This window comes from Haliotis rubra, unplaced genomic scaffold, assembly GCF_003918875.1.
Source record: "Haliotis rubra isolate DU_JTF1 unplaced genomic scaffold, ASM391887v1 Scf2150, whole genome shotgun sequence".
Lineage (NCBI taxonomy): Eukaryota > Metazoa > Mollusca > Gastropoda > Lepetellida > Haliotidae > Haliotis > Haliotis rubra.
Window position 1 is genome coordinate 4,909 of NW_025766171.1, and position 26,790 is coordinate 31,698.

Sequence of the window (26,790 nt, forward strand, 5' to 3'; positions counted from 1 at the left end):
CTGCACTGTAGCCCGTGCCGGGTGTGGCTGTGTTCTCGTTGACGGTCACGTCCCCGCTGGAAGACGAGTAGGCCTTGGCTGTCATCACCGACGGCTGAACAAGAGAAATTATTGGTCGTGGTTGCAGTAGCTGTTCTTGTTGTTGAAGTAACCCGGGTTCGAATCCCCACATGGGTACAATATGTGAAGCCCATTTCTGGTGTCCCCCGCCGTGATGTTGCTGGAATTTTGCTCAAAGCGGCGTAAAACCAAACTCAGTCAGTCAGTCTTGTTGTTGAAGTGGCCACTAGCAGTAACAGGATGTCTTTTGTGTCTGTTTGCACTGTCTTTACAGTGTTTGTTCCGCCTCCCGGGCAGATTCTCTATCCACGTGACGGTCAGCATGATTAGAGTGAGTGAGTTCAGTTTTACGCCGCTTTTAGCAATATTGCAGCAATATCACGACAGGGGACGCCCGGAATTTGCTTCACTCTCTGTACCCATGTGGGGAATCGAACCCGGGTCTTCGGCGGACGCTTTATCTACGAGGCTATCTCACCGCCCTCGCATGAGTAGATATAGAAACAACAGTAATCGTAATAGTCGTCGTCGTGGTTGTAGTAGTAGTTGTGGAGCCAATAGTAGTAGTAGTTGTTGTTGTAGTGGTCGTAGTATTAGTCATCGTCGTAGTTGTAGTAGTAGTGGTGGTGCCAATAGTAGTAGTGGTTGTTGTTGTAGTGATCGTAGTATTAGTCATCGTCGTAGTTGTAGTAGTAGTGGTGTTGCCAATAGTAGTAGTAGTTGTTGTTGTAGTAGTGGTCGTAGTATTAGTCATCGTCGTAGTTGTAGTAGTAGTGGTGATGCGAATAGTAGTAGTAGGTGCTGTTGTAGTCGTCGTAGTATTAGTCATCGTCGTACCCATGTGGGGAATCGAACCCGGGTCTTCGGCGGACGCTTTATCCACGAGGCTATCTCACCGCCCTCGCATGAGTAGATATAGAAACAACAGTAATCGTAATAGTCGTTGTCGTGGTAGTTGTAGTAGTAGTGGTGGTGCCAATAGTAGTAGTAGTTGTTGTTGTAGTGGTCGTAGTATTAGTCATCGTCGTAGTTGTAGTAGTAGTGGTGATGCGAATAGTAGTAGTGGTTGTTGTTGTAGTGATCGTAGTATTAGTCATCGTCGTAGTTGTAGTAGTAGTGGTGTTGCCAATAGTAGTAGTAGTTGTTGTTGTAGTAGTGGTCGTAGTATTAGTCATCGTCGTAGTTGTAGTAGTAGTGGTGATGCGAATAGTAGTAGTAGGTGCTGTTGTAGTCGTCGTAGTATTAGTCATCGTCGTACCCATGTGGGGAATCGAACCCGGGTCTTCGGCGGACGCTTTATCCACGAGGAACTATCTCACCGCCCCTACGCATGGTAGAATATAGAAACAACAGTAATCGTAATAGTCGTTGTCGTGGTAGTTGTAGTAGTAGTGGTGGTGCCAAAGTAGTAGTAGTTGTTGTTGTAGTGGTCGTAGTATTGGTCATCGTCGTAGTTGTAGTAGTAGTGGTGATGTGCGAATAGTAGTGGTGGTTGTTGTTGTGAGTGATCGTAGTATTAGTCATCGTCGTAGTTGTAGTAGTATTGGTGTTGCCAATAGTAGTAGTAGTTGTTGTTGTAGTAGTGGTCGTAGTATTAGTCATCGTCGTAGTTGTAGTAGTAGTGGTTGATGCGAATAGTATTAGTAAGGTGCTGGTGTAGTCGTCGTAGTGATAGTCATCGTCGTACCCATGTGGGGAATCGAACCCGGGTCTTCGGCGGACCTTTTATCCACGAGGCTATCCTTCACCGCCCTCGCATTGAGTGAATATAGAAACAACAGTAATCGTAATAGTCGCTTGTCGTGGTGGTTGAAGTAGTAGTGGTGGTGCCAAAAGTAGTAGTAGTTGTTGTTGTAGTGGTCGTAGTGCATTAGTCATCGTCGTAGTTGTAGTAGTAGTGGTGATGCGAATAGTAGTAGTGGTTGTTGTTGTAGTGATCGTAGTATTAGTCATCGTCGTAGTTGTAGTAGTAGTGGTGTTGCCAATAGTAGTAGTAGTTGTTGTTGTAGTAGTGGTCGTAGTATTAGTCATCGTCGTAGTTGTAGTAGTAGTGGTGATGCGAATAGTAGTAGTAGGTGCTGTTGTAGTCGTCGTAGTATTAGTCATCGTCGTAGTTGTAGTAGTAGTAGTGGTGCCAATAGTAGTAGTAGTAGTTGTTGTAGTGGTCGTAGTATTAGTCATCGTCGTAGTTGTAGTAGTAGTGGGGGTGCCAATAGTAGTAGTAGGTGTTGTTGTAGTGGTCGTAGAATTAGTCATCGTCGTAGTTGTAGCAGTAGTGGTGGTGCCAATAGTTGTAGTAGGTGTTTTGGTAGTGGTCGTAGTATTTGTCATCGTCGTAGTTGTAGTTGTAGTAGTAGTAGTATTGTATTAGTAGTTGTCGTAGTAGTAGTGGTAGTAGTAGTAGCAGTTGTAGTATCTAGTAGTACCAGTAATACCTTATGTTTTAAGACGCTGTGGTTGTGTGTGTGTCAATAGCTGTAGGAGTGTATACTTACAGTCAAATATTTAGTTGAGACTTCGAAACCTCGTCACAAATGTAATATTATGAGAATAAACATTACCTTATTTAAACTTGGAGAAATGTAATCCCGAATTGTGAATTTTCCCTGGTTGATGGCGGTTGTCAGTTTTGAGCTACGTGCCAGAAGAGGTAACTTCCATGACATGGCTTGTGACGTCACCGAAGCAGAGGTACGTCTAGCAAAGGTGAAAGGACACGATGAGGTCAGCTTGAGTGTAGTCAATCTGTGAAAACATCGAACACCATATCAGTCTTAAGAGGGGCGGTGGGGAGTAGTCTAATGGTTAAAGCGTTGGTAGCGTCACGCCGAAGACCTGGGTTCGAATCCCCACATTGGTACAATGTGTGCATTACATTTTTCTAATTGTCCCCGCCGTGATATTTGCTGGAATATTACAAAAGCGGCGTAAACCAAACTCAGTCAGTCCAGTCAGTCTTAGACAGGAACATCATTAAACTTTCACGACGTTGCTGACAGTTAATACTAACTTCCGTTGTGTCCCTAGTATGGGGATCTACCTTCAGTTGTTGGCGATCAATAGCCTGTTTTTGCATTGTATCGTCTTGTATGGTTCAAATGTTTTAGACTCTATTACTAGTTTTTACGTAACGTATCTCTGTGATATTCTGGTTGTTTTACAACCCTTCTTCCGGCAGATTTTTATAATTTACCGTATATTTCATTCCAATATCAAATGTTCTCGTCACGATATGGCTGAAATAATTGCCGATGTGACGTTAAATATTAACTCCTCACTCACTCACTCACTAACCCGGTTTGTGATTTCGTTTATCCTTAGAGGGATGACAAGTCGACTTACCTTGATATTTATTGATCTAAGAGGTGTGACGTTTGTAAGTAGCCTGTGCCTGCATTAAAAGGTAGTACTTGAACAAATCCTCATCCACTTTACGACCTCACGGAAGCTACCGAAACAGGTCAAAGCCAGAAGTTTGATGTTTAAAAGCCGTTCTACAGAAATTTTTCAGCTGTATAGATACGGTTGTAAATATACGAGTCTGGATAGAACTGTTCCAGTGATTGATGTCATTGATCACTATTGGGACTCGATGACATACATGAAGCGAGCCTGACTATGCCCGATCCTGCGTTAGTTCGCGTACTTAGTGGTAAACATGGTTTACTGATGACCATTCCTAACCCGGATCTTCACAGGTCGCCCTTACGACAAGTGAGCATAGGTTGCTGAAGATCATTCCTATCTTCAAATCTACACCATATGATATGGATGGATACAGAGGATTTTTGTCAAGGGTGATGATTGTGTCTTGCTCAGGATGCGCTGCACTGACCTGGCGGTGAAACAGAAGGTCTTCCTGTGGAGGTAGTTGAAGCAAGGGGCGATGTCGAAGTTCCAAATCATTGGCCGAGTCTTCGTCGTAGTCGTAGAAGTTATTGCACGAAATTGGTATGTTCTGTTGAGTCTGAATCAAACGTGATAACTTGCTAGATGTTTGGAGGCTTAGTATCACGTTCCGTTGCCCTGGTACTATATAGAGTCATTCGTACGGTTATTGTCGGTATGAAGGAATTCCACGCCGTAATATCTCGAGTTGTGCAGTTCGATTTTAGCCAAAACAATAACGACTAAAGAGAATACGCGTAATGACTCAGATTCCAGTTTGAGAACAACGGTACTCAAAGAGTGTTTGCGCCAACGTGTCTAATTCCTCTGAGGGACCGACTTGTAAATATGTTCGTGAACGAGCACCCGGAACAAGTTCTATCCTAAAAAGCCGACGTGATATTGCTGGAATATTGCTAAAAGTGGCGTAAAACTAAATCTCACTCATTCACACTCCACTCCATCCGAGAAATGCGGGGAAATTTGTGATCCTATAATTTATACCCCAACGCTTATCACTTGGATGTCTTGATGAGGGCAAAACAGTCTAAGTCTGTCCTTAGTTTGTGTATGGTCTCATCTAATCTTATCTCATTTGTCTCCGCCGCTGTTGGAGTGTACACAGTCATAAAAACAGGTCACCGTGACCTTTCGTCGTCTGCATGTGTAAAAACAGTGGTGTTGGACTTGATCTTGATTGATACATTGGTTTAAAGATTACCTAGTGATCTAAATTGAAAATAAATACAGAAATCAGAATAGATACACAATTAGTGCAAACATTATTTCATTTTTCATACTTTATTAAGATTTTTATTAGGTGACACGAATAGTCTTCAGATTTAACACACCGCATTTCCTCTAGTAAGCGCCCGGGCGCTTATCTTTTCAACCGACTTCCAGACCCGGCGCTTATTGGAGGCCCGGCGCTTTTGCTCTTACTGGGTGTTATTACCGTAATGTTGGAGGCCTGCTTTACACCCCGGCGCTCATTCGTGGCCCGGAGCTTATTAAAGGAAATACGTCAGTTTCACAATGAAGCAAGCTGACGGCTGACGGTCAGAGCTTATACGTGCATCGTGTTTATCTTGTTGTATTGTTGCCATGGCAACAGTGTGATAAAAGCAACAAGGCGATGCTTGATGGATGTTCTGCATTTACTCTTCAGACAAAGAGTCAGCATTGTAGGGGCCCGATCCACCAAGCGTTCGTAACGGACACGACTCGTAAGGGTTTACGATCGTAGTTAGGACAACTTTACTATTTATTACGACCGATCCACAAAGCGTCCTTAATTCGTTCGTAAATTCATTATCTTACGATCATTGTCGATTAATAAAGATCACGGCTCAAAAATCGCAATGGTGGAGTATGGAGAGTTTCCCAATGACGTCATTGCTTGAATGGAATCCTTCACTTGGTTGGCAGACGGCTTACCTATAGTTTATGTTTATCATGCATTACACCGTTTGTTTTCCGAAGAGTCATTTGCAATCATCCGCGTGTGCACACAAAATGTGACGTCACATTGTTTCGTTGATTACGTAGTCGGTTACGCTTTCTCACCATGTACGACAGCCCATTGCAGATAGTATTAACACATAGGAAGGCAGACACCGAGATGTGAGAAGGTTGTTGCTAACGGTTTCTTTTTATACTTGACATTTTGTAAACATAAAATTGGTGTTAGTGGCATTAGTGATCTTGGGCTATTTACCTCAGTGCTGGACAATTAGATTTAGTGTCCGTACGTGTAATGCAGAGATTCGGAACATTTTTGTCAGCGAGGCGTGGCATTGTGTGTACACCAAAAGCACCGCTTCGTGACGTCATATGAGACTTAATTTACAAAAAAAGCGTGATAATTACAGCGATCCACGAATCAAGGTTATCCACGAATTTAGTTTACATTACATCGATGTATATAATGATCACGTAAAACATCGATGTTTTGCTTTTGAACATCCGAATGATGGACGGCGTTCTGACGGTGAATATCTGCATCTATCTGTGGCCCGTCCCAACAACTTGTCAGCAGGTGCTAATTCGGCAATGAGTCTTTAATAAAAGGATATATGCCGTTGAACGGGAAACAGCGCTCTGGCCGTCTGGCCTCTCCTCCTTTACTAGATGTTTTACTAAGATAGCCGAGTGGATATTTCCTTCATAAAGTTTCGAAAGGTTAACGATGTTCCTATCGCTGCAGAAATCTTTTGTGACACATTTGGATGACTTACCATAGTGACGGTCACCTCTGGCGTATTGGGCACCCTAAGACTCCCCGTTACTGTAGCCAGTCTCCTCCAAGTCACCTCGGAGCTTACAGAACATACATCACACGTCACACACTACTACTGTTGCTGCTACTACTACTACTACTACTACTACAACAACAACTACTACTACTACTACTACTACTGTGACTGCTTCTACTGCTACTACTATCACTGTTGCAAGCTACTGCTGCTGCTACTACCACTACTTTCTACCAGTACTGCTACTGCTACTAATTGGTACTACTACTGCTACTACCACTGCTACTACTGCTTCTACTACACCCACGTGTGCACGCACTACTTCTGTTGCTGTTGCTGTTGCTGCTGCTACTACTACCCCAGTAGTTGTACACCACACGTCAGAAGCTACTGTTGCTGCTGCTACTACTTCTGTTGCTACTGCTGCTTATGCTTCTTCACTGCCACTGTTGCTGCTTCCTGCTACTGCTACTACTACTACGGCTGCTACTACTGCTATGCTACCGCTGACTGCTGCTGCTGCTGCCACTGCTGCCACCAGCTACTACTACTACTACTACGGCTACTACTACCACTACCGCTGCTACTACTACCACTGTTGCTGCACAACGGCTGCTGCTACTGCACCACGTCAGCGGAAACTGCTGTTGCTACTGCAGCTGCACTCGCTGTTACTACTGCTACTTATACTACTACTACCACTGTTACAGCTTCTGCTGCCTACTGCTACTACGGCTATTACTGCTACCACTACTGCTAGCGCTGCGGATCTGCTACCACTCTTGCTGCTTCTGCTACTACTGCTTAACGCTACTGCTACTACCACTACTGCTGTACGCTGCTGCGCTACTACTACTGCGCAACAGCTTGACGCTGCTACTGCTACTGCTGTTAGCTACTACAGCGCTGCTATACTGCTGCTGCTGCTACTACTACTGTTGCTACTGTTGCGCAACGCTTATGCTGCTACTGCTACTACTACTGCGCTGCTGCTGCTACTGCTACTACTGCTACACTGCTACTGCTACTACTGCTATACTGCTTGGTTGCTGCTTCTGCTGCTGCTATTTCTGCAGTTACTACTGCAACTTATGCTACTGCTGCTGCTGGCTACTGCCAGCTCACTGCTGCTGGTTACTGCTGGCTTCTATGCAACAGCTGTTTGCTGCTGCCAATGCTACTATAACTGTTTGCGCGGCTACTTCTGCTACTACTATTATGGCATGCTGTAGATTCACCAGCAACTTGTTGCCAAAGTCGCACTGGGATTTGAAGTTGACTCCTAGAACCTTTCAGCGCACATGTGGGTCTTGAAACCTCAAGTAATGCATCTACATGCGCTGGTCGTATTACAGGGTGATCAGTTACCTTTGAAATCACCACTCAGGCGTGGGTTGACCCGGTGACCCCAGCCGGCCAGTCATGTCACTTGGGGCTGTCCACGTCACATGATCACGCACTGTCGCTGCGGACAATGACTTATCCTGGTAGAACACAGTAGACACACAATCGGATCAACGTTTTCTAATATACACACAGTGGACAAACACCGTTTTCTAATATTCTGGGCACCCGTGAAGATCCGGGTTAGAATTGATCTTCAGCTACCCAAGATTGTCGTAAGAGGCGACTAACGGGACCGGGTGGTCAGACTCGCTGACTTGCTTGACACATGTCATCGTATCCCAATTGGGTAGATCGATGCTCATGCTGTTGATCACCGGATTCTCTGGTCCAGAATAGTTACAGACCGCCGCCATATAGCAGTAATATTGCTGAGTGCGACGTTAAGTTACCAGCCAACCAGCCAACTTATATCTTAGAGCAATGGGAAAGCATATATTCTTCGCGGCTTTGAATCACAGATTTGCACGCGGCTGTCATCCTAGGTCCGTCAACACCTGGACCAGAGAAGTGTCTCTTTCATTAAAATAAGGCTCAATATAATTAAATAGGGGGTCTATTTAATTAAATAAGGGCTTTATGTTATTGAATTATGGCTCTATTTTATTAAATGTAACACAGCATCTTTATGAGACAAACAATTAAAAAGCAAGGTAAATACATGTATAATATTCCCAGAATATTCAAACGTTTCATGCATTCGAAACATCTTTGGACGAGGAGAGGAAAGAATTTTGCTATTTTTAAATGCATTTTGGAGAGAGAATGTTTCCGCTCAACACCATTTTCTCTGATTTGTATTTATCTCCGAGTTAGTGACAAACAAAGGCAACAGACGCATCCCACTCACTCACTCACGCACTCACTCACCTCTCCGACGTAGTGGTAGCTTGCATTGTTGAAGTTGAAGAATTCCTGCGATGTTCTGATGCGGACGTTGTTGCCGTTTATGACGCGTGCGTCCAAACTCGTAGCCTCTATAGGTCTCGCAGAACAGTTGCCCAACATAGGATCTGATATATATGCTACACCTGGAACGGAAAATAGACTAGCATCTCATCAGCTGACTCACTTTACATTGTCTGTAGCATCAACATCACTGTACGCTCCCAAGGCTGTTAATCCACAAAAATAATTGAGCTTTACAGCAATGCCACTTTCCATAGGACCCGTGAAGAAATAGTCTTCAGCAACCAATACTTGCTGTAAGAGGCGACTAACGGAATTGGGTGGTCAAGCTCGCTGACTTGGTTGACACATGTCATCGTATTCCAACTGCATAGATCAATGCTCATGCTGTTGATCACTCTATTGTCTGGTTCTGACTCGATTATTTACAAACCGCCGCCTTATAGATGGAATATTTCTGAGTGCGGTGTAAAACACACACGAAAAATACTCTATAATCACATTCAAGCTGTGTATGTGTTCTGCAAACATAAAAATTATACTGCCTGAACAGATCAACTGGGCGGGAGGGTATTTCAGGTAGCCTGTTTTGTACTCGTGCACCTACTTCGAGGACGTCGGTGCCGTATGAGGGGTGGACCGGTGGGAAGTACTGGTAGCTCACCTGTGTTGTAGTCGTGCACCTCTACTAAGACGTCGGTGCCGTATGGGGAGTGGGCCGGGGGATAGTACTGGTAGCTCACCTGTGTTGTAGTCGTGCACCTCTACTAAGACGTCGGTGCCGTATGGGGAGTGGGCCGGGGGATAGTACTGGTAGCTCACAAGGTTGATAGTGTAGTCGTAACTCTCCTGTGAAGACAGTCATAGAAACCTATGTTATATAATATTTCAGTGTCCTGAAAGGGGCGCATCGTTTTTGGTTTGTCACCCTGAAAAAGCATATTTTCTTCTGATTCACTACGTGACTGGTTTGGGTTGACTAACAGCTGGCCTAAAGTGTCGTTGTTGTCGTCTCCTTTATGCCAAAACACGTTGGTTAATATCTCATATACTGATGGCATATTTTGTCTGTTATCCTTGCGAATAACTAAGGCACCCCTTATAAACGTAGATAGGATCGTCCCATTCTCAGCCATGTATCCTGTTAACCACTAACCACACATAACCTTGTATTCGATGTCATTTGCTAGCAGTAATTGTACCTGGTCAAGCTGCGCTGCTCAATCTGTTTATATTTCTAGTTTTGTCAGTTCTGTTATATACCGACCGCCTCCGTGGTATAGTGGTTAGAGCGTCCGCCCGGAGAGCGGAAGGTCGCGGGTTCGATCCCCGACCGCGTCATACCAAAAGACGTTAAAATATGGTACTTGTTGGTCCCTGCCTGGCGCTCGGCATTAATGGGTACAACAAGGACTGATCGGCTCGGAGTCAGTATAATGTGTCTGAGTGGGGTATTCATGCTTCACTGCGGCATGGTATCTCAGTGGGCTAGCACTATAAAACCAGCTTCAGTCTGGGCTAGTACAAGCAGCCGCACATACACATACACACATACACACGCATGTACGTCGTCATATGAGCGAAATATTCTCCAGCGCGACGTTAAACCCAATTCCACCTCTGTTATATACCTGGGTCCCGATCCACCAAGCGTTCGTAACATTACGACCTGTCGTAACTCTATAATGACGTAGCGCTGCGAACACTTTGTGGATAGTGACCCTGCATTAATTCAGGATTTCCTCCTACACCATGCGGGCTAGTCGTGACATCTCATGAATATTGTTATACTCACAGCATGAACAACGAATTGGGATTTGAATCATGTTCAAATAACGTTTAAACACCTCTCACCTTGATAAAGCCTATAGTCTTCTCCTCGGGGATGACTATCTCGGAGTAATAGTGGAAGAAATCGTTCAAAGTAGGCAACGGCTTTGTATTCTTGCGGTTTGGGCAGTATGCTCCTTTAGGGATCTGTAGACGGGGCAAGATACGTAAAGCCTGAGTAACGTTTATGGAAGTGGGTGAATGAGTGAGTGAATGAGTCGGTGGGTTGAGTGAGTGAGTGAGTGACTGGGTGAGTTAGCTCTGTATTGTAAGATACACAAGGAAGGAAATCACGAGTATTTTTTTCATGAGCATGCTGAAAGTTCGATATTTCTTCCTGAGAAAATTAAATCGTCTTTAGTCGGTGATCTGTAGACGAGGGAATATGCGTAGAGTGAGTGAGTGAGTGGGTGGGCTGGTTTGAATGAGTGAGTGAGTGGTAGCTTTGTTTTAAGACACATGATTCCAGAAGCACAAGAAGGCAACCACTTTCTCTAATTTATATGCATTTTTTCATGGGCATGCTAAATATTCGGTTCTCATTTCAGTGTAAAATTAAATCGTCTTTAGACAGTGACAGAAATTTGTAACTTAATGGCGAAATAGGACAGCTATGTCATGAAAATAAGATTGTAGAATCCGCTTCCGGTAAACAAAGGTCTAAATCTCCATGTCACCTTCACAATCTTGGACAGACGAATGAAATCACAAAGAATAAGTCAACTTAAGCTAATCAGATACAATCTTGCTCGAGCAATAGGACACAAATTTCTAACTGTCGATTGGATTTTAATGAAAAAGCCAGATACGAACCTCGAACTTGTCATCCGAGACACTGGTCTGAAAGTCTGTGAATTCATAGATGTGGTGGAAGAGATAGCTGTGCGAGCCGTTCACCGTCTTCTTGCCCTGGATCTCACAGCGGACGGGAACCTGGTTCACGGCTATAGCCGTGTTCCAAGAGTTCTTAGCTGCGACGTAAAGAGATAAAAAGTTTAAAGAAACATATATGGTTCACACCGGTTGCCAGTACAGAGTAACGTGAGTGAGTTTGGTTTCACGTCGTTTCAGCAATATTCCGGCGATATCACGGCGGGGGACACCCGAAATGGGCTTCACACATTGTACCCATGTGGGGAATCATACCTCTGTCTTGGGCGTGACGAGCGAACGCTTTAACCATTAGGTTATGATACCGCCCCTCATGGGAAAGAGAAGCTTAAATGGCTCACACTGCTTGCGAGACTGAAGTCCTCCAATGACCACGTTGTTTGTCTGCTGAATTTGTTTATGGTATAGACCATGGACAGTTCCCTCAAACCTCTCAGCCAGTCTGCACTAAGCAAAATTCTAAAGTATTCACACATTTTCACAGTCATATATATTATTTTCGCGACAGGCAGCTGACTCACGTCACTCACTCACTCACTCCAGCTCTGTTTTCTCACCTGTAAAAGACCAGAGGATTTTGACGGAGGCTTTGAAGTCATCCAGATAAGCACAGGACTGAAACTGGTCCACCAGCATCCCCCTAACGCTCTTCACTCCCAAATACGTTTCTTTCAGAGTCCTCCCGAACCTCATCGCCCCTCCAACCGAATAAATGCTCTCAGACCCATTCGGACTTTTCGTCACCCCGAACAGGTACTGGTTACTGGTCTGTGAGAGAGGCTGGACAACACATCCTGCGATCGTGCCATCTGCGACAGGAAGACAAGTCAAGTTGTTGTTGTTGCTGATGTTGTTTCTTTGTTGTTGAACGTAGCAATATTCTAACAACAGGGTGATAGTCTCCAAATGGACCAGACAATCCAGTGACAGACATCATGAAAATCGACCTACACAATTGTAATACAACGACCTGCATCATCTGACAAGCCAAGTCAAGTCAACTGACTACCCGATCCCGTTAACTGTAGCACTCATAAAGCTGGTGACCCACAATGAAGAGGACACATGCAATGTATCGTGTACCTAATATCGGCACTGAATCAACGTTCAGCGCATCCTGGAACGAATAAGGGGCGAAACTGCCTGGCTATCATATCGTGTATCACCTATTAGAGCCTTGAGCATGCACTAGTTGCCTGGATATGTGCGCTATATAAATATCCTATAATAATTAATGTCCGCTAGCCACGTCTTGTAGACCTGAGTCTATCGAACGCCTTTCATGTGCCCGTATCACAACACTCCAAAACAAGCCACGTCAGTGTAATTCGACAGAACAGAGCAGCGCATTACCTCCCTTAGACCGAGTACAGCATTGCAAACAATTTTATATACAGTCAGTTAACGATATTAGTTTCTAACAATATCAGTTATGTCAAATAAATTACACACAGTTTATGAGTAATTATGTTTTTACAGTTGTTTAATGCTGAGACTTAACATATTCGGCTCCCTTGAATCATCCCAACTTTGAAACCATAGCAGCATAATGATGTTTCCCCACGAAACCATACTCCCCATCAAAAGTTTAGACTCACTACACACTCCGGCACAGCGATGACTTAACATAACATTACCTTACAGGCTAATTTGCATATCACGTGACCGGACTTTCTCTCTTTGTAATCAAACGCGCATATTCATAATAAGAAGAGACTGGACTCACGAGAGCTTTTCGCCGCTCTCTTCATAATGTTTTACATTGTTACATATATATTCTTCCACAACTGCGACAGTTAAGGTCTATGACGAGTACATATTTAGCTATCAAACTGGCTGCATCGTTTGCTCTCCGTCGGCTTCGATGACAGCACGTGGAGCCATTACAACCTATGTAAACAAAGGGATCGCTACGCAAATCGGGAAATAGTGTTACATGTTTTTGGATATTTTCTCAGTGAAACTAAACCATTCTATTAAAGATGTTTAGTTAGAGGTGTAGACTCGTCAAAAATAAAAGAGTAAAAGACATATGTACATCATATTTAATGGACGGTGCAAGATGTGACAAATCGTCACATTTTTCTGGCCTGTGGCAGAGGTACTATGCTGGAACTCTCTGGGTAGGAGAGTGGACTCACTAGTGTAAATGTAACCATTTACTTAAGTCAACTGTTCTAAAATAAATGTTGCATTTTTTTCCATACTGTTTAAAGGAACTGTTTACACATGAACTGATGTATTGTAAAACAAATTTGTAACTTGGAAAATGTTATTGTCATGAGTTCAATAAATGATGAAACTCGGTGAAAATTGACGAATTAGTAGCAAACCTCTACACCAAAACGCAGCTGTTCACAAGCATGATATTTGCACATGCTTTACAGCAATTTGATGCATGATCCTCGTGCAATTCATCTACATAAGGTTTGCAGTTGGTTCTCCCCAAGTTAGTGGAGAAATTCATCTTCCATGTAACCATATATATATATATACACACACACACATAGTGAGTGCTTTAAGTGAGTCTAAACTTTTTGTGGGTACTATAACTAGTCACGTATGTCAGGGTTCAATGCCTGAACGTGAGTCTCCCTTGTCTCAAGTGCACCAATAGCAGCATGTACTTCAAGGCCCAAAACACTACTACTACACTATCCTACCGACATACTACCATGTTTCCCTCGATCAATGATCCTACCAGCTTACCGATGGCCTCCACCACCATGATGTATTCTTGAGTCGTGTAGTCGTAGATGACGTCGGCCTTGATGCCAAACTGATACTGCTGGGCGGCCCCCCTGTTGCCGACCTGGTCGTACCATTCCTCCACGTCCGTCGTGGAGTTTTTGTTGAGGATGTTGCACTCCACCCGGGCACTGAACTTGTCAGGCAACTTTGGCGTCGGCCCTGAACATAATACACGCCTGTTGTAACTATATATACTGAGGGAAACAAACAAGGGAACGCCACTTCAGGGCAGTGTTCCTATATTTATTTCTCCGAACTCCTCCCACAGAGCTATTCAAAGCTGGTGATGAAACCTGGACAATATTAAAGGAACGATTGAATTTTCTGTGTTCCTTTTATAGTTACGTTCAGTATATAATCAGCTGTATGATACAAAGCTCGGAGATCTCTGTCAGTCGAGGGGCGGTAGGGTAGCCTAGTGGTTAAAGCGTTCGCTCGTCACGCCGAAGACCCGGGTTCGATTCCCCACATGGGTACATTGTGTGAAGCTCATTTCTGGTGTCCCCCGCCGTGATATTGGAATATTGCTAAAAGCGGCGTAAATCCAAACTCACTCACTCACTCTGTCAGTCGATTACCGAGTCTTCATTTTCGTCATGTGTACAAACCATCATGTTTGTCATGGGATATTACAAGAAGGTGAAGTAACTCATGAATGAACTGTCCTTGATGAAAAGTTTGTACAACGCACAATTAGCTGGAAATGTGATAACACAGAATCAGGTGTGTGTGTTGAACGTAGATACACTAGCTCTGCACCCGAATGGCGATCTATCGCAGTGACTGATGCAGGACACCCATCTTTATCACTGGTGAAAAGTCACAACGGGCGCTTCGATTACCTTGTTCACAGAAACCTAGGATAAACATGATCTACTACCGCTGTTACAACGTACATGGCATTTCATCTACCCCTTAACCACTCAACTGTCTCTTCTACCACTCAGCTCTCTTCTACCACTCTCAACTCTTCCTTCTACCACTCAACTCTCCCATCTACCACTCCAATTCTCCATTCTGCCACTCAACCCTCACATCTACCACTCCAGCTCTCATTTCTGCCACTCAACTCTCACTTCTACCCAATTATCATATCTACCACTCATCTCTCCCTTCTACCGCTCATCTCTTCCTTCACCACTCAACTCTCTTCTATCACTGATCTCATCTCTACCACTCAACTCTCACTTCTACCACTCATCTCTCCCTTCTACCACTGATCTCTCACATCTACCACTTAACTCCGCACTTCTACCACTCATTTCTCCCTTCTACCACACAACTCTCACTTCTACCAATCATCTCTCTCCTTCTAGCACTCAATTCTCACATCTACCACTCAACTCTCCCTTTTACCCACTCAACTCTCACATCTACCACCCAATTCTCATTTCTACCACTCAACTCTCACTTCTACCCACTCAACTCTCGCTACTACCACTCAACTCTCACACTCAACTCCCACACAACTCACAAAATCAACCATTGCCTACTAACAACACACTCCACACCTCACACTTCACACTCAACTACCTCACACTCCAACCACACACTTCAACTACACACTCTCAACTTCACACACTCTCAAACACACTCCAACTCTCTACACTCAACCACAAACTCAACCACACACTCAACTTGATCACACACTTCAACCTCATACTCAACCACACACTCTACACTACATTACTCAACCACACACTTCAAATTCACAACCAACCACATACTTTCAACAAACGCACCTTCAACTGCATACATGTTCAATCCCTCTACCTTACACACTCTCAACTGTACACTCTCAACTCACACACACTCTCACCACTCACACTTCAACTTCACATGCACTAACCACATACACTTCCAACTCCCACTCTCCCCAACTAACTATGCACTTCAACTGCACACTCAACCTCTACCACACACTCAACCACACACTTCAACTACACACACTCAACTACACACTCTAACCACACTCAACCACTACACACTCAACCACACACTAACTACACACACTTCAACCCACACACTTCCAACCACACACTCAACCAACTTACACACTCTCAACCTCACTACCACACACTCAACCACACACTCAACCACACACTCAACCACACACTCAACCACACACTCTCAACTCTACACACACTCAACCACACACTCAACTACACACTCAACCACATACTCAACCACACACACTCAACCACACACTTCAACCACACACAATCACTCAAACACACACTCAACCTCACACTCTCAACCACAAACTCAACCACACACTCAACCACACACTTCAACCTCACGCTCAACCACACACTCTCAACACACACTTCAACCACACACTCAACCACACACTTCAATCACACACTCAACCACACACTCAACCACACACACAATAACCTACTTCAACTCACACTTCAATACCCACACAACCACAAAATCAACCACACTCTCAAGAACACACTCTAACCACACACTAACCACACACTCAACTACACACACAACTACCCACTCAACTCTCTACTTCTCAACTACCCTACACAACCACAAACTTCAACCACACTTCAACAATACACCTAACTCTCACACTCAACTCTCACTCTCAACCACACACTCAACCATACACTCTCAACTGCACACTTCAATACTTCAAATCACATACTAATGACACACTTCAATCATGCACTCTCAACCACACACTTCAACCACACACACAATCACACACTCTAAAACACACACAACCACAAACTCACCCACACTTTTAACAACACACCTAACTCACACTCAACCTCACCCTCAATTTCAACTACACACTTAACCTCACACTTCAACTCTCACACCTCAACCACACTCTCATCCACAAATCTCAACTCTCACACTCTCAGCAACACACTTCTACCACACACACTTCAACCACACACTCAACTCTCACACTCAACCACACACTCAATCACACACTCAACCTCACACTCTCAACCACACACTTCAACTACCCACACAAATTCACACACTTCAACCACACACTTCAACTGCACACTTCAACTGCACACTCTCAACACTTCACTGCACACTTCAACACTTCACCACATACTTCAATGGCACACTTCAATCACACACTTCAACCACACACTCTCAACCACACACAACTACCTACTCTCAACTCACACTTCAACTACCTACACAACCACAAACTCAACTTCACACACTTCAACAACACACTCCAACTCACACTCAACTCACACTTCAACCACACACTTCAACCACACACTCAACCACACACTCAACTACACACTTCTAAACACACACTCAACTCTCACACTTCAACCACAAACTCAACTACACACACTTCAACCACACACTCAACTCTCACGCTCAACCACACACTAAACTACACACTTCAACTACTATCCACTCAACACACACACTTCAACCACACAACTCAACCACACACTTCAACTATCACACTCAACTCTCTACCACACACTTCAACTGTACACTCAGCCACACACACTCAACCACACACTCCAACTATCCACACACTCAACTACACACAACTCCTACACACTTCAACCACATGCACTCAACTGCACACTCATACTCTAAACCACACACTCAACTGTACACTCACACACACACACAACCACACACTCAACCACACACTCAACTACACACTCAACTCCTACACTCAACCACGCACTCAACCACACACTCACACACCTCTACCACACACTCTCAACCACACACACTCAACCACACACTCCAACCACACACTCAACCACACACTCAACTAACCTCACGCTCAACCACACACTCAACTACACACTCAACCACACACTCAACCACACACTCAACCACACACTCAACCACACACTCAAACACACACTCAACTCTCACGCTCAACCACACACACTCAACTACACACTCAACCACACACTCAACCACACACTCTCAACCACACACTCAACCACACTCACACATTCAAACACACACTCAACCTCACACTCATACATACCACAAACTCAACCACACACTCAACCACACACTCAACTCCTCACGCTCAACCACACACACACACTCAACCACACACTCAACCACACACTCAACCACACACTCAATCACACACTCAACCACACACTCAACCACACACACAACAACCCACTCAACCTCACACTCAACCACCCACACAACCACAAAATCAACCACACTCAAGAACACACCCACACCTCACACTCAACCTCACACTCAACCACACACTCAACCACACACTCAACCACACACTCAACCACACTCAAACACACTCAACCTCACACTCAACCACAAACTCAACCACACACTCAACCACACACTCAACCTCACGCTCAACCACACACTCAACTACACACTCAACCACACACTCAACCACACACTCAACCACACACTCAACCACGCACTCAACTGCACACTCAACCTCTACCACACACTCAACCGTACACTCAACCACACACTCAACCACACACTCAACCACACACTCAACTACACACTCAACCCCACACTCAACCACGCACTCAACTGCACACTCAACCTCTACCACACACTCAACCACACACTCAACCACACACTCAACCACACACTCAACCACACACTCAACCTCACGCTCAACCACACACTCAACTACACACTCAACCACACACTCAACCACACACACACTCAACCACACACTCAACCACACACTCAAACACACACTCAACCTCACACTCAACCACAAACTCAACCACACACTCAACCACACACTCAACCTCACGCTCAACCACACACTCAATTACACACTCAACCACACACTCAATCACACACTCAACCACACACTCAACCACACACACAACAACCCACTCAACCTCACACTCAACCACCCACACAACCACAAACTCAACCACACTCAACCACACACCCAACCTCACACTCAACCACACACTCAACCTCACACTCAACCACACATTCAACCTCACACTCAATCACAGACTCAACCACACACTCAACCTCACACTCAACCACACACAACCACAAACTCAACCACACACTCAACCACACACTCAATCACACACTCAACCTCACACTCAACCTCACACTCAACCTCACTCTCAACCACACACTCAACCATACACTCAACCTCACCCCAACCACACTCTCAACCACACACACAGCCACACACTCAACCACACACTCAGCCACACACTCAGCCACTCACTCAACCAAACACACAACCACACTCTCAACCACACACTCAACCACATACACAACCACACACTCAACCACACACTCAAGCACACTCTTAACCTCCTGTCACACCCACCATCTCAAACCCGTGAAGATCCGGGTTAGAATTGATCTTCAGCAACCCATGCTTGTCGTAAGAGGCGACTAACGGGATCGAGTGGTCCGACTCACTGACTTGGTTGACACATGTCATCGTATCGCAAATGTGTAGATCGATGCTCATGTTGTTGATCACTGGATTGTCTGGTCCAGACTCGATTATTTACAGACCTCCGGCATATAGCAGGAACATTGCTGAGTGCGGTGTTAAACAACAACCAAACAAACAATCCAAGCCAAGCACCAGACAGAGTATCTATAAAGGCCGAACTTTAACGTGCTTGTGAATATTACAATTACTATATACTCTGGCATCTGTCAAAAGGATTATGTATATGATTGCTCCCTGTTTAAAGTCACACTGCCAAAAATGCTATTGGTGCCCGGAAAACATGAAAATAGGGCTAAAAACGTTATTTTGTTATTCCAAGGTTGATAATACGTTCCGACAACCAAACTGTACACGGAGTGTCGAGTTAAAGATCGGGTGAGAGAATACTTACGCTGCAAACCATCTCGTGCCGGCCCCAAAGGTCATATGCTTGTGAGGTAAAGAAGTTTCAGTCCAGTCTCGGCACCCAATCCCTTTGGTCTTTGGCTTCCCACAATAGAATGGGATGCCGAAATAGTCGGCAGTCAGATTACAAAAGGGACGTATTTTCATGTATTTCACTTCCATGTGACCGCTTGTAATCTCAGTTGAAGTATTTGATCTGAATGTGCATTCAATTTGTTTCCCAAAATATCCATTCTGGAATGAAATATCTATATGGTCCATTCTTTCTCTTGATGAAATCATGGCAGCCCGAATTATGGCTCTTCCTGTCCACATGGTGCGCAGAACTCCAGTATACGTTCCATTTCCATTGTCGATAACACTTCCGGCGGAAGCAGCGCCATGTTGCGGATCTTTCATCCACACGACTAACATATCACCACCACATGTTTTTGGTCTCTTCCAGTGATCGAATAGAACAATGTTCACCTTGACCGTTTCATTAAGCTGATACGTCCTGTTTACACCAACCAACGATATACGTGACATGGATCCTGAAGCGTGGAGGCTTGTTACTTCATTCAATACACTGAAACCAACAATACAACAGGTTGTCTTAGTATAATTATTACTCACAAACAATCTCATCAACAAAACATTTCACACAAGTTTGAATGATGATCACTTTTCTGAGATGGAACTGCCAAGCACACACACACACACACCACTAAGAAAAGAGAGTGAGTGAGTGACTTAAGTTTTAAGCTGCTTTTAGCAATATTCCAGCAATATCACGGCAAGGGGACACCAGAAATGGGCTTCACACATTGTACCCATGTGGGGAAGCGAACCCGGGTCTTCGGCGTGAAGCGCGAACGCTTATCCACTAGGCTACCCCACCGCCCCAACAAAATAGAGCTACCAACAGAGCTGAACAATGGAAAAGAGGAGGCCAAAGTCCAGTGTAAGGGATCTTGCATGCATGTATGTAACCCAGTGAACGTCCCTGTGTTTGGATGTGTTTTGTCACAGTCCTTGCGCATCATTATCAGAGAGCACAACACTTTGTGTTGTGACAGAGTGAAACAGGCAATTTGTATTATGACAGATTAAAACAGGCAATTTGTGTCTTGACAGAGTGAAACAGGCAATTTGTGTTTTGACAGAGTGAAACAAGCAATTTGTGTTATGACAGATTGAAATAGGCAATTTGTGTTGTGACAGATTGAAACAGGTAAATTGTGTTGTGACAGTGTGAAACAGTTAAGTTGTGTTCCGGCCGAGTCAAACAGGCAGTTGTGTTGTAACAGAGTGAAACAGGCAGTTTGTGTTGTGACAGAGTGAAACAGTCGGTTTGTGTTGTGACAGAGTGAAACAGTTAATTTGTGTTGTGACAGAGTGAAACAAGCAATTTGTGTTCTCACGCTATCACAACACAAACTGCCTGTTCCACCCTTTCAGAGCACAAATCGCCTGTTCCATTCTGTCATTACACAAACTGTATGTTTCAATCTGTGACAGCACAAATTGCTCGTTTCAATCTGTCACAACACAAACTCCCCGTTTCAAACCTTACTAAATATGCAACGTGATTCTCCTGTAGTATATCAACATTGTTCAAATTGCCTTGCTTGTGTAAAGAAACTATCATCCCAACAGGCCACTATGTAGGAAATTACCCTCTTTCTAATATCAGATGAAAATTAACTCAAAGCAGTAGAAGGTTAGCAGAATATTTGAAAAATTCTGGAATTAAATCATCTATTCCTGGAGATTTGTTGAGCTGAAGGTTGTTTATGCTATCTTAAATCTCTTCTCTGGTATTGGAGAGTCATGAATTACTTTTGTAAGGTAACTGTTTGGGTCATTATGAAACCTCCTGTCCCATAAACCTCAGAATTAAAGAACGCCTAGCACCAACCAAGAAATCAGACCGTAAATCAGCTATCTCAGAACACATAATCATCTGTCCTAATCACAACATTGAATGGGACAATGTAGAAATATTATTATAAAAACACAACCTCCAGGACTTCCCCAAAAGAAAACTGGCAGAAGCAGTTCAAATCCGCCGACACAAACCCTCAATCAACAGAGACCAAGGATACCTCATTCCATCCGCCTACAATGAACTGATAAAAACAACAGAACAGAGCACTCTAGCCATCTTTGCTAATTAATCCCATTTGCTATGTATATCTTGTTCCGCCTCCTCAACATTGGCTTCCTCCCATTGTTATTGTATTATTACTTATTCCATTGTTGTTGTTAATCCCTTTGATGTACTCCACCATGTTGTCTTACTTAATCCCTTTTCATGTATATATATAAGTCGGTTCTGTGCTGTATTACTTTACTCTTGCTTGACAACGGTATACGAAGCTATACCGAAACGTCGCAGTATAATAAATAAAGACGTTGTTATCCATAAAACATCATACTTTTTCTATTATCCATCAGCTTCTAAAATGCCAATCAAACAGATTATATGTATGTGGTTACATCGAAGATGAATTTTTCCACTAATTTGGGTGAACCAAATGCAAACTTTATGCAGATGAATTGCATGAGGATCATGCATCAAATTGCTGAAAAACATGTGCAAATAACGTGCATGTGAACAGCTGCGTTTTGGTGTAAAGTTTTGTTAAGAATTCGATGAATTTCACTGAGTTTCATCAGTTATTGAACTCATGACAATAATCTTTTCAACGCCACGAATTTGTTTTACAATACATCAGTTCATGTGTAAACAGTACCTTTAAACAGTATGGAATATTTTGCAAAATCTAGTTTAGAACAGTTGACTGAAGTAAGTGGCTACATTTACACTAGTGAGTCTAAACTTTTGATGGTTAGTATATTTTATTCTGTTTCTCTTTCTAATGTGCAGTGCGTTTGTGCCTGCAAAAGACATTGTATTTATTAATTTCTTGATTTATTATATTGTTCCAATGATGCTTTATCTTTACGTTTTCTAAACTTGTCCAAGGATTTGCAGCGTCCAGTTTCAAGTTTTCTACATTCATCATCATACCAATGATAAAATCATTTTTCATAATTCCACACTTTCTTTTCATATCTGATCCTGCGAGACAAAGGGCGTCTAAAATAAAGTAAATGCTAGTATCAATACATGTAAAAGCACTCTCGACTGACTTGTCTAAAATATCTTGTACAGGATCTATTACAATATTTTGGCTAACCTGTGAAGTTAATGTTCAAGTTGTTTGATAGTAAGGTTAAACCTGTGTTATTATATGGGTCTGAAATCTTGGGGTTCGAGGAGAGGAAATCGGTTGAAATCTTTCACATTAACTTTTGCAAATATGTTCTTGGTGTATGTAAGCAGGTTTCTAGTAATGGAGTTTTAGCAGATTGCTGTAGGTTAAATATGTATGTTGATTATCATGTCAGATGTATAAGTTATTGGTGTATATTATTGAGGATGTCGGAGGATCGTTATCCAAAACAGTCTTATTTACTCCTGAGGAAATTAGATTTAGCTGGTAGAGTAACGTGGGCTTCTTCTGTTAAATATTTGTTAAGTTCCTATGGGTTTTGTTTTCTTTGGTACAGTCAGGATGTTGGTGATATTTCTCAGTTTATTATAGTTTTAAGAATGGACAAATTGATTGTGATAAACAGCATATTTTTGGTAATATAAATTAATCTTCTCATTTGATGTACTTTAAAGAAATTAAGTCACTTTTAAATGTTGAATATTATGTAAATTTCAACAACCAAGTAACTGTTAGAAGAAACATTTACCTTCTCAGATTAAATTCCCTCCCTTCACGGTGTAATACATGTATAAGAGGTGCGAATGTCAATACGTATTGTAGTATGTGTGAAGATGGGGTGAATGAAAATGTTATACATTTTTTGTTTGAGTGTACTGCTTACAATGTAATTAGAGATAGCTATGTTCCTGTACATAGGCAGTTAAATGTAGTCGCTAATTATCATAATATATTAACTAGTAATTGTAGATATAGCCTTGTAAATTGTTCTAATTACATCAGAAGCTCTTGCTTATAGAAAAATGTTACAACATTAGCCATTTAATTGAATTACTTTGTACAGTTGCTCCTATTCCACGAAAATGTACTCTGTTTTTGAATGTATTGTACATGGGCCGATGGCCTACAAACCGAAATAAAAGAAGAATGAAGAATGAATGAATAATATCAAAATTATGCAGGTATCTAATAAAATCAGAGCTGATGTGTGATATCTGATGTGTTCCAAAATATAAAATGAATGTCTTGATCTTAATTTGGGGTGTCCTGAGGTATATCAGTGTTGTGTTCCAAATGATATACTGTAGAATGTTTATTGGTGTTTTCGGCCCGGCCTAAACCATATCAATGTTGTGTTCTGGAGGAACTACGAGTTGCATACCTGGACTGGTGTTGCTTGTGCTGTTGTTGTTGTCGATGTTGTTGTTGTTGTGGTTGTTGGTTACATTTGTTACCCTGGGATGAGCTGTTCTCTCTAGAGCTGGGGATCAGGCTTTCGCTTGGTTCATCCATCAACTTACTCCCATTAAAGGAAACCCTTCTGTCCGGATGTTCACTTGTCTTCCAAGAGAGTTCTTGTCTCTGTGCAGCAGTGAGGTGATAGGCGAAGCCAAATCCATTCTCCCTTAGAGAAAGTCAGACATACAATTTGTGTTACCACAAACGGAATCAGGTGATTTGTGTTGTGACAAGAGTGAAACAGGCAGTTTGTGTTGTGACAGAGTGAAACAGACAGTTTGTGTTGTGACAGACTTAAACAAACAGTTTGTGTTGTGACAAAGTGAAACGGGCAGTTTGTGTTTTGACAGAGTGAAACAGACAGTTTGAGTTGTAACAGAGTGAAACAGAGGGTTTGTGTTGTGACAGAGTGAAACGGGCAGTTTGTGTTTTCACAGAGTGAAAGAGGCACTTTGTGCTGTGACAGAGTGAAACAAACAGTGTGCGTTGTGGCAGAGTGAAACAGGCAGTTTGTGTTGTGACAGAGTGAAACAGACAGTTTCTGTTGTGACAGAGTGAAACAGGCGGTTTGTGTTGTGACAGGGCGAAACAGTCAGTTTGTGTGGTGACAGATTGAAGCAGACAGTTTGTGTTGTGACAGAGTGAAACAATCAGTTTGTGTTGTGACAGAGTGAAACAGACAGTTTGTGTTTTGACAGAGTGAAACAGGCAGTTTGTGTTGTGACAGATTGAAACAGTCAGTTTGTGTGGTGACAGAGTGAAACAGAATGTAACATTCAATTTGCAAAAACACACATCCTCTGTTTACCTGTACGGCCACAACTTGTATGCAAGTGTTACCACGACAACACCCACAAGCAGCAGAAACGTTCTTTGTCGGGTTTCCATGGCAATCTTTGGAATATGCTGAAAGGGAGGATGGATATGATCGTGTTTGTCTTATGAATCAGACACAGGTGAAAAAACCCGGTAAGATGTTTTCGGGATAAAATTAACCAAAACGAATGAAGATGCTTACAATGCTACACGGTCTAAACGCGAAAGTGATCTTCAGGAGTCTGAAGAAAAGCAACACAACCCTTCCAATAATGGCAAGACATATCTGCTAAAAGAAGTATATTGTGTGATTTCCGCTATGACTATCAACAGATCGGGACGATTCTAGCCGTAAAGGTAGTCTGTCATACAGACCCTGAAGCAAATATATCCAAGAAAACCCTCACAAGTCTAGAAAATGTAGCAAGTCTAGATTTCCACAGTCTGAACATGAATAAAGTCTCAGGGCTCCTTTTCATTATATTTTATATTTTTTACTATGAGCTTTTTTCTGTAAAATATTTTCATTTCAGAGACTAGTTGTTAGTCTAGGTGTAATAGCGAACGTTTTGACACTTTTGTGGCATCCGTCTTTATCATAATCACTGGCCCATGCTCATTGCTCTCTCTAATGTAACCCGTGAAGGTCCGGGTTAGAATTGATCTTCAGTAACCCATGCTTGTCGTTCAAGGCGACTTACGGGATCGGGTGGTCAGGATGGCTGACTTGGTTGACACATGTCATCGTATCCCAATTGCGTAGATTGATGTTCATGCTGTTGATCCCTGGATTGTCTGGTCAGATTGTGCTCTACCCGCCAGCCATGTCTGCTGGTGGTAATATCAGTTCTACCCGCCAGCCATGTCTGCTGGTGGTAATATCAGTTCTACCCGGTAGCCATGTCTGCTGGTGGTAATATCAGTTCTACCCGCCAGTCATGTCTGCTGTTGGTAATATCAGTACATGTAGTGTCATCTGTCAGATTGTGCTCTACCCGCCAGCCATGTCTGCTGGTGGTAATATCAGTTCTACCCGGTAACCATGTTTGCTGGTGGTAATATCAGTTCTACCCGGTAACCATGTCTGCTGTTGGTAATATCAGTTCTACCCGGCAGTCATGTCTGCTGTTAGTAATATCAGTACATGTAGTGGGATCTGTCAGATTGTGCTCTACCCGCCAGCCATGTCTGCTGGTGGTAATATCAGTTCTACCCGGTAACCATGTCTGCTGGTGGTAATATCAGTTCTACCCGGTAGCCATGTCTGCTGATGGTAACATCAGTTCTACCCGGTAGTCATGTCTGCTGGTGGTAATATCAGTTCTACCCGGTAACCATGTATGCTGGTGGTAATATCAGTTCTACCCGCCAGTCATGTCTGCTGTTGGTAACATCAGTACATGTAGTGGAATCTGTCAGATTGTGCTCTACCCGGCAGCCATGTCTGCTAGTGGTAATATCAGTTCTACCCGGTAGCCATGTCTGCTGTTGGTAATATCAGTTCTACCCGGTAACCATGTCTGCTGTTGGTAATATCAGTACATACAGTGGAATCGGTCAGACTGTCCTCTACCCGGCAGCCATGTCTGTTGATGGTAATATCAGTACATACTGTGGAGTCTGTGAGACTGTCCTCTACCCGGTAGCCATGTCTGCTGGTGGT

The 26,790-nt window shown here is 43.3% G+C and overlaps 1 protein-coding gene across 1 annotated transcript; it reads right to left on the bottom strand.

Annotated features, from left to right (window-relative positions):
• LOC124276918 lies at window positions 1-25,214 on the bottom strand (the record flags this gene model as incomplete). The annotated part of the gene is made up of 11 exons (XM_046712584.1): window positions 25,120-25,214; window positions 24,235-24,477; window positions 19,941-20,419; window positions 13,947-14,147; window positions 11,795-12,046; window positions 11,160-11,317; window positions 10,371-10,493; window positions 9,260-9,365; window positions 8,478-8,638; window positions 3,896-4,027; window positions 1-94 (listed from the first exon to the last, which is right to left on the bottom strand). Coding segments are annotated over exons 1-11 (2,029 nt in total), but the record flags the coding sequence as incomplete, so codon positions are not given.
• Between the last annotated feature and the right edge of the window lie 1,576 nt (window positions 25,215-26,790).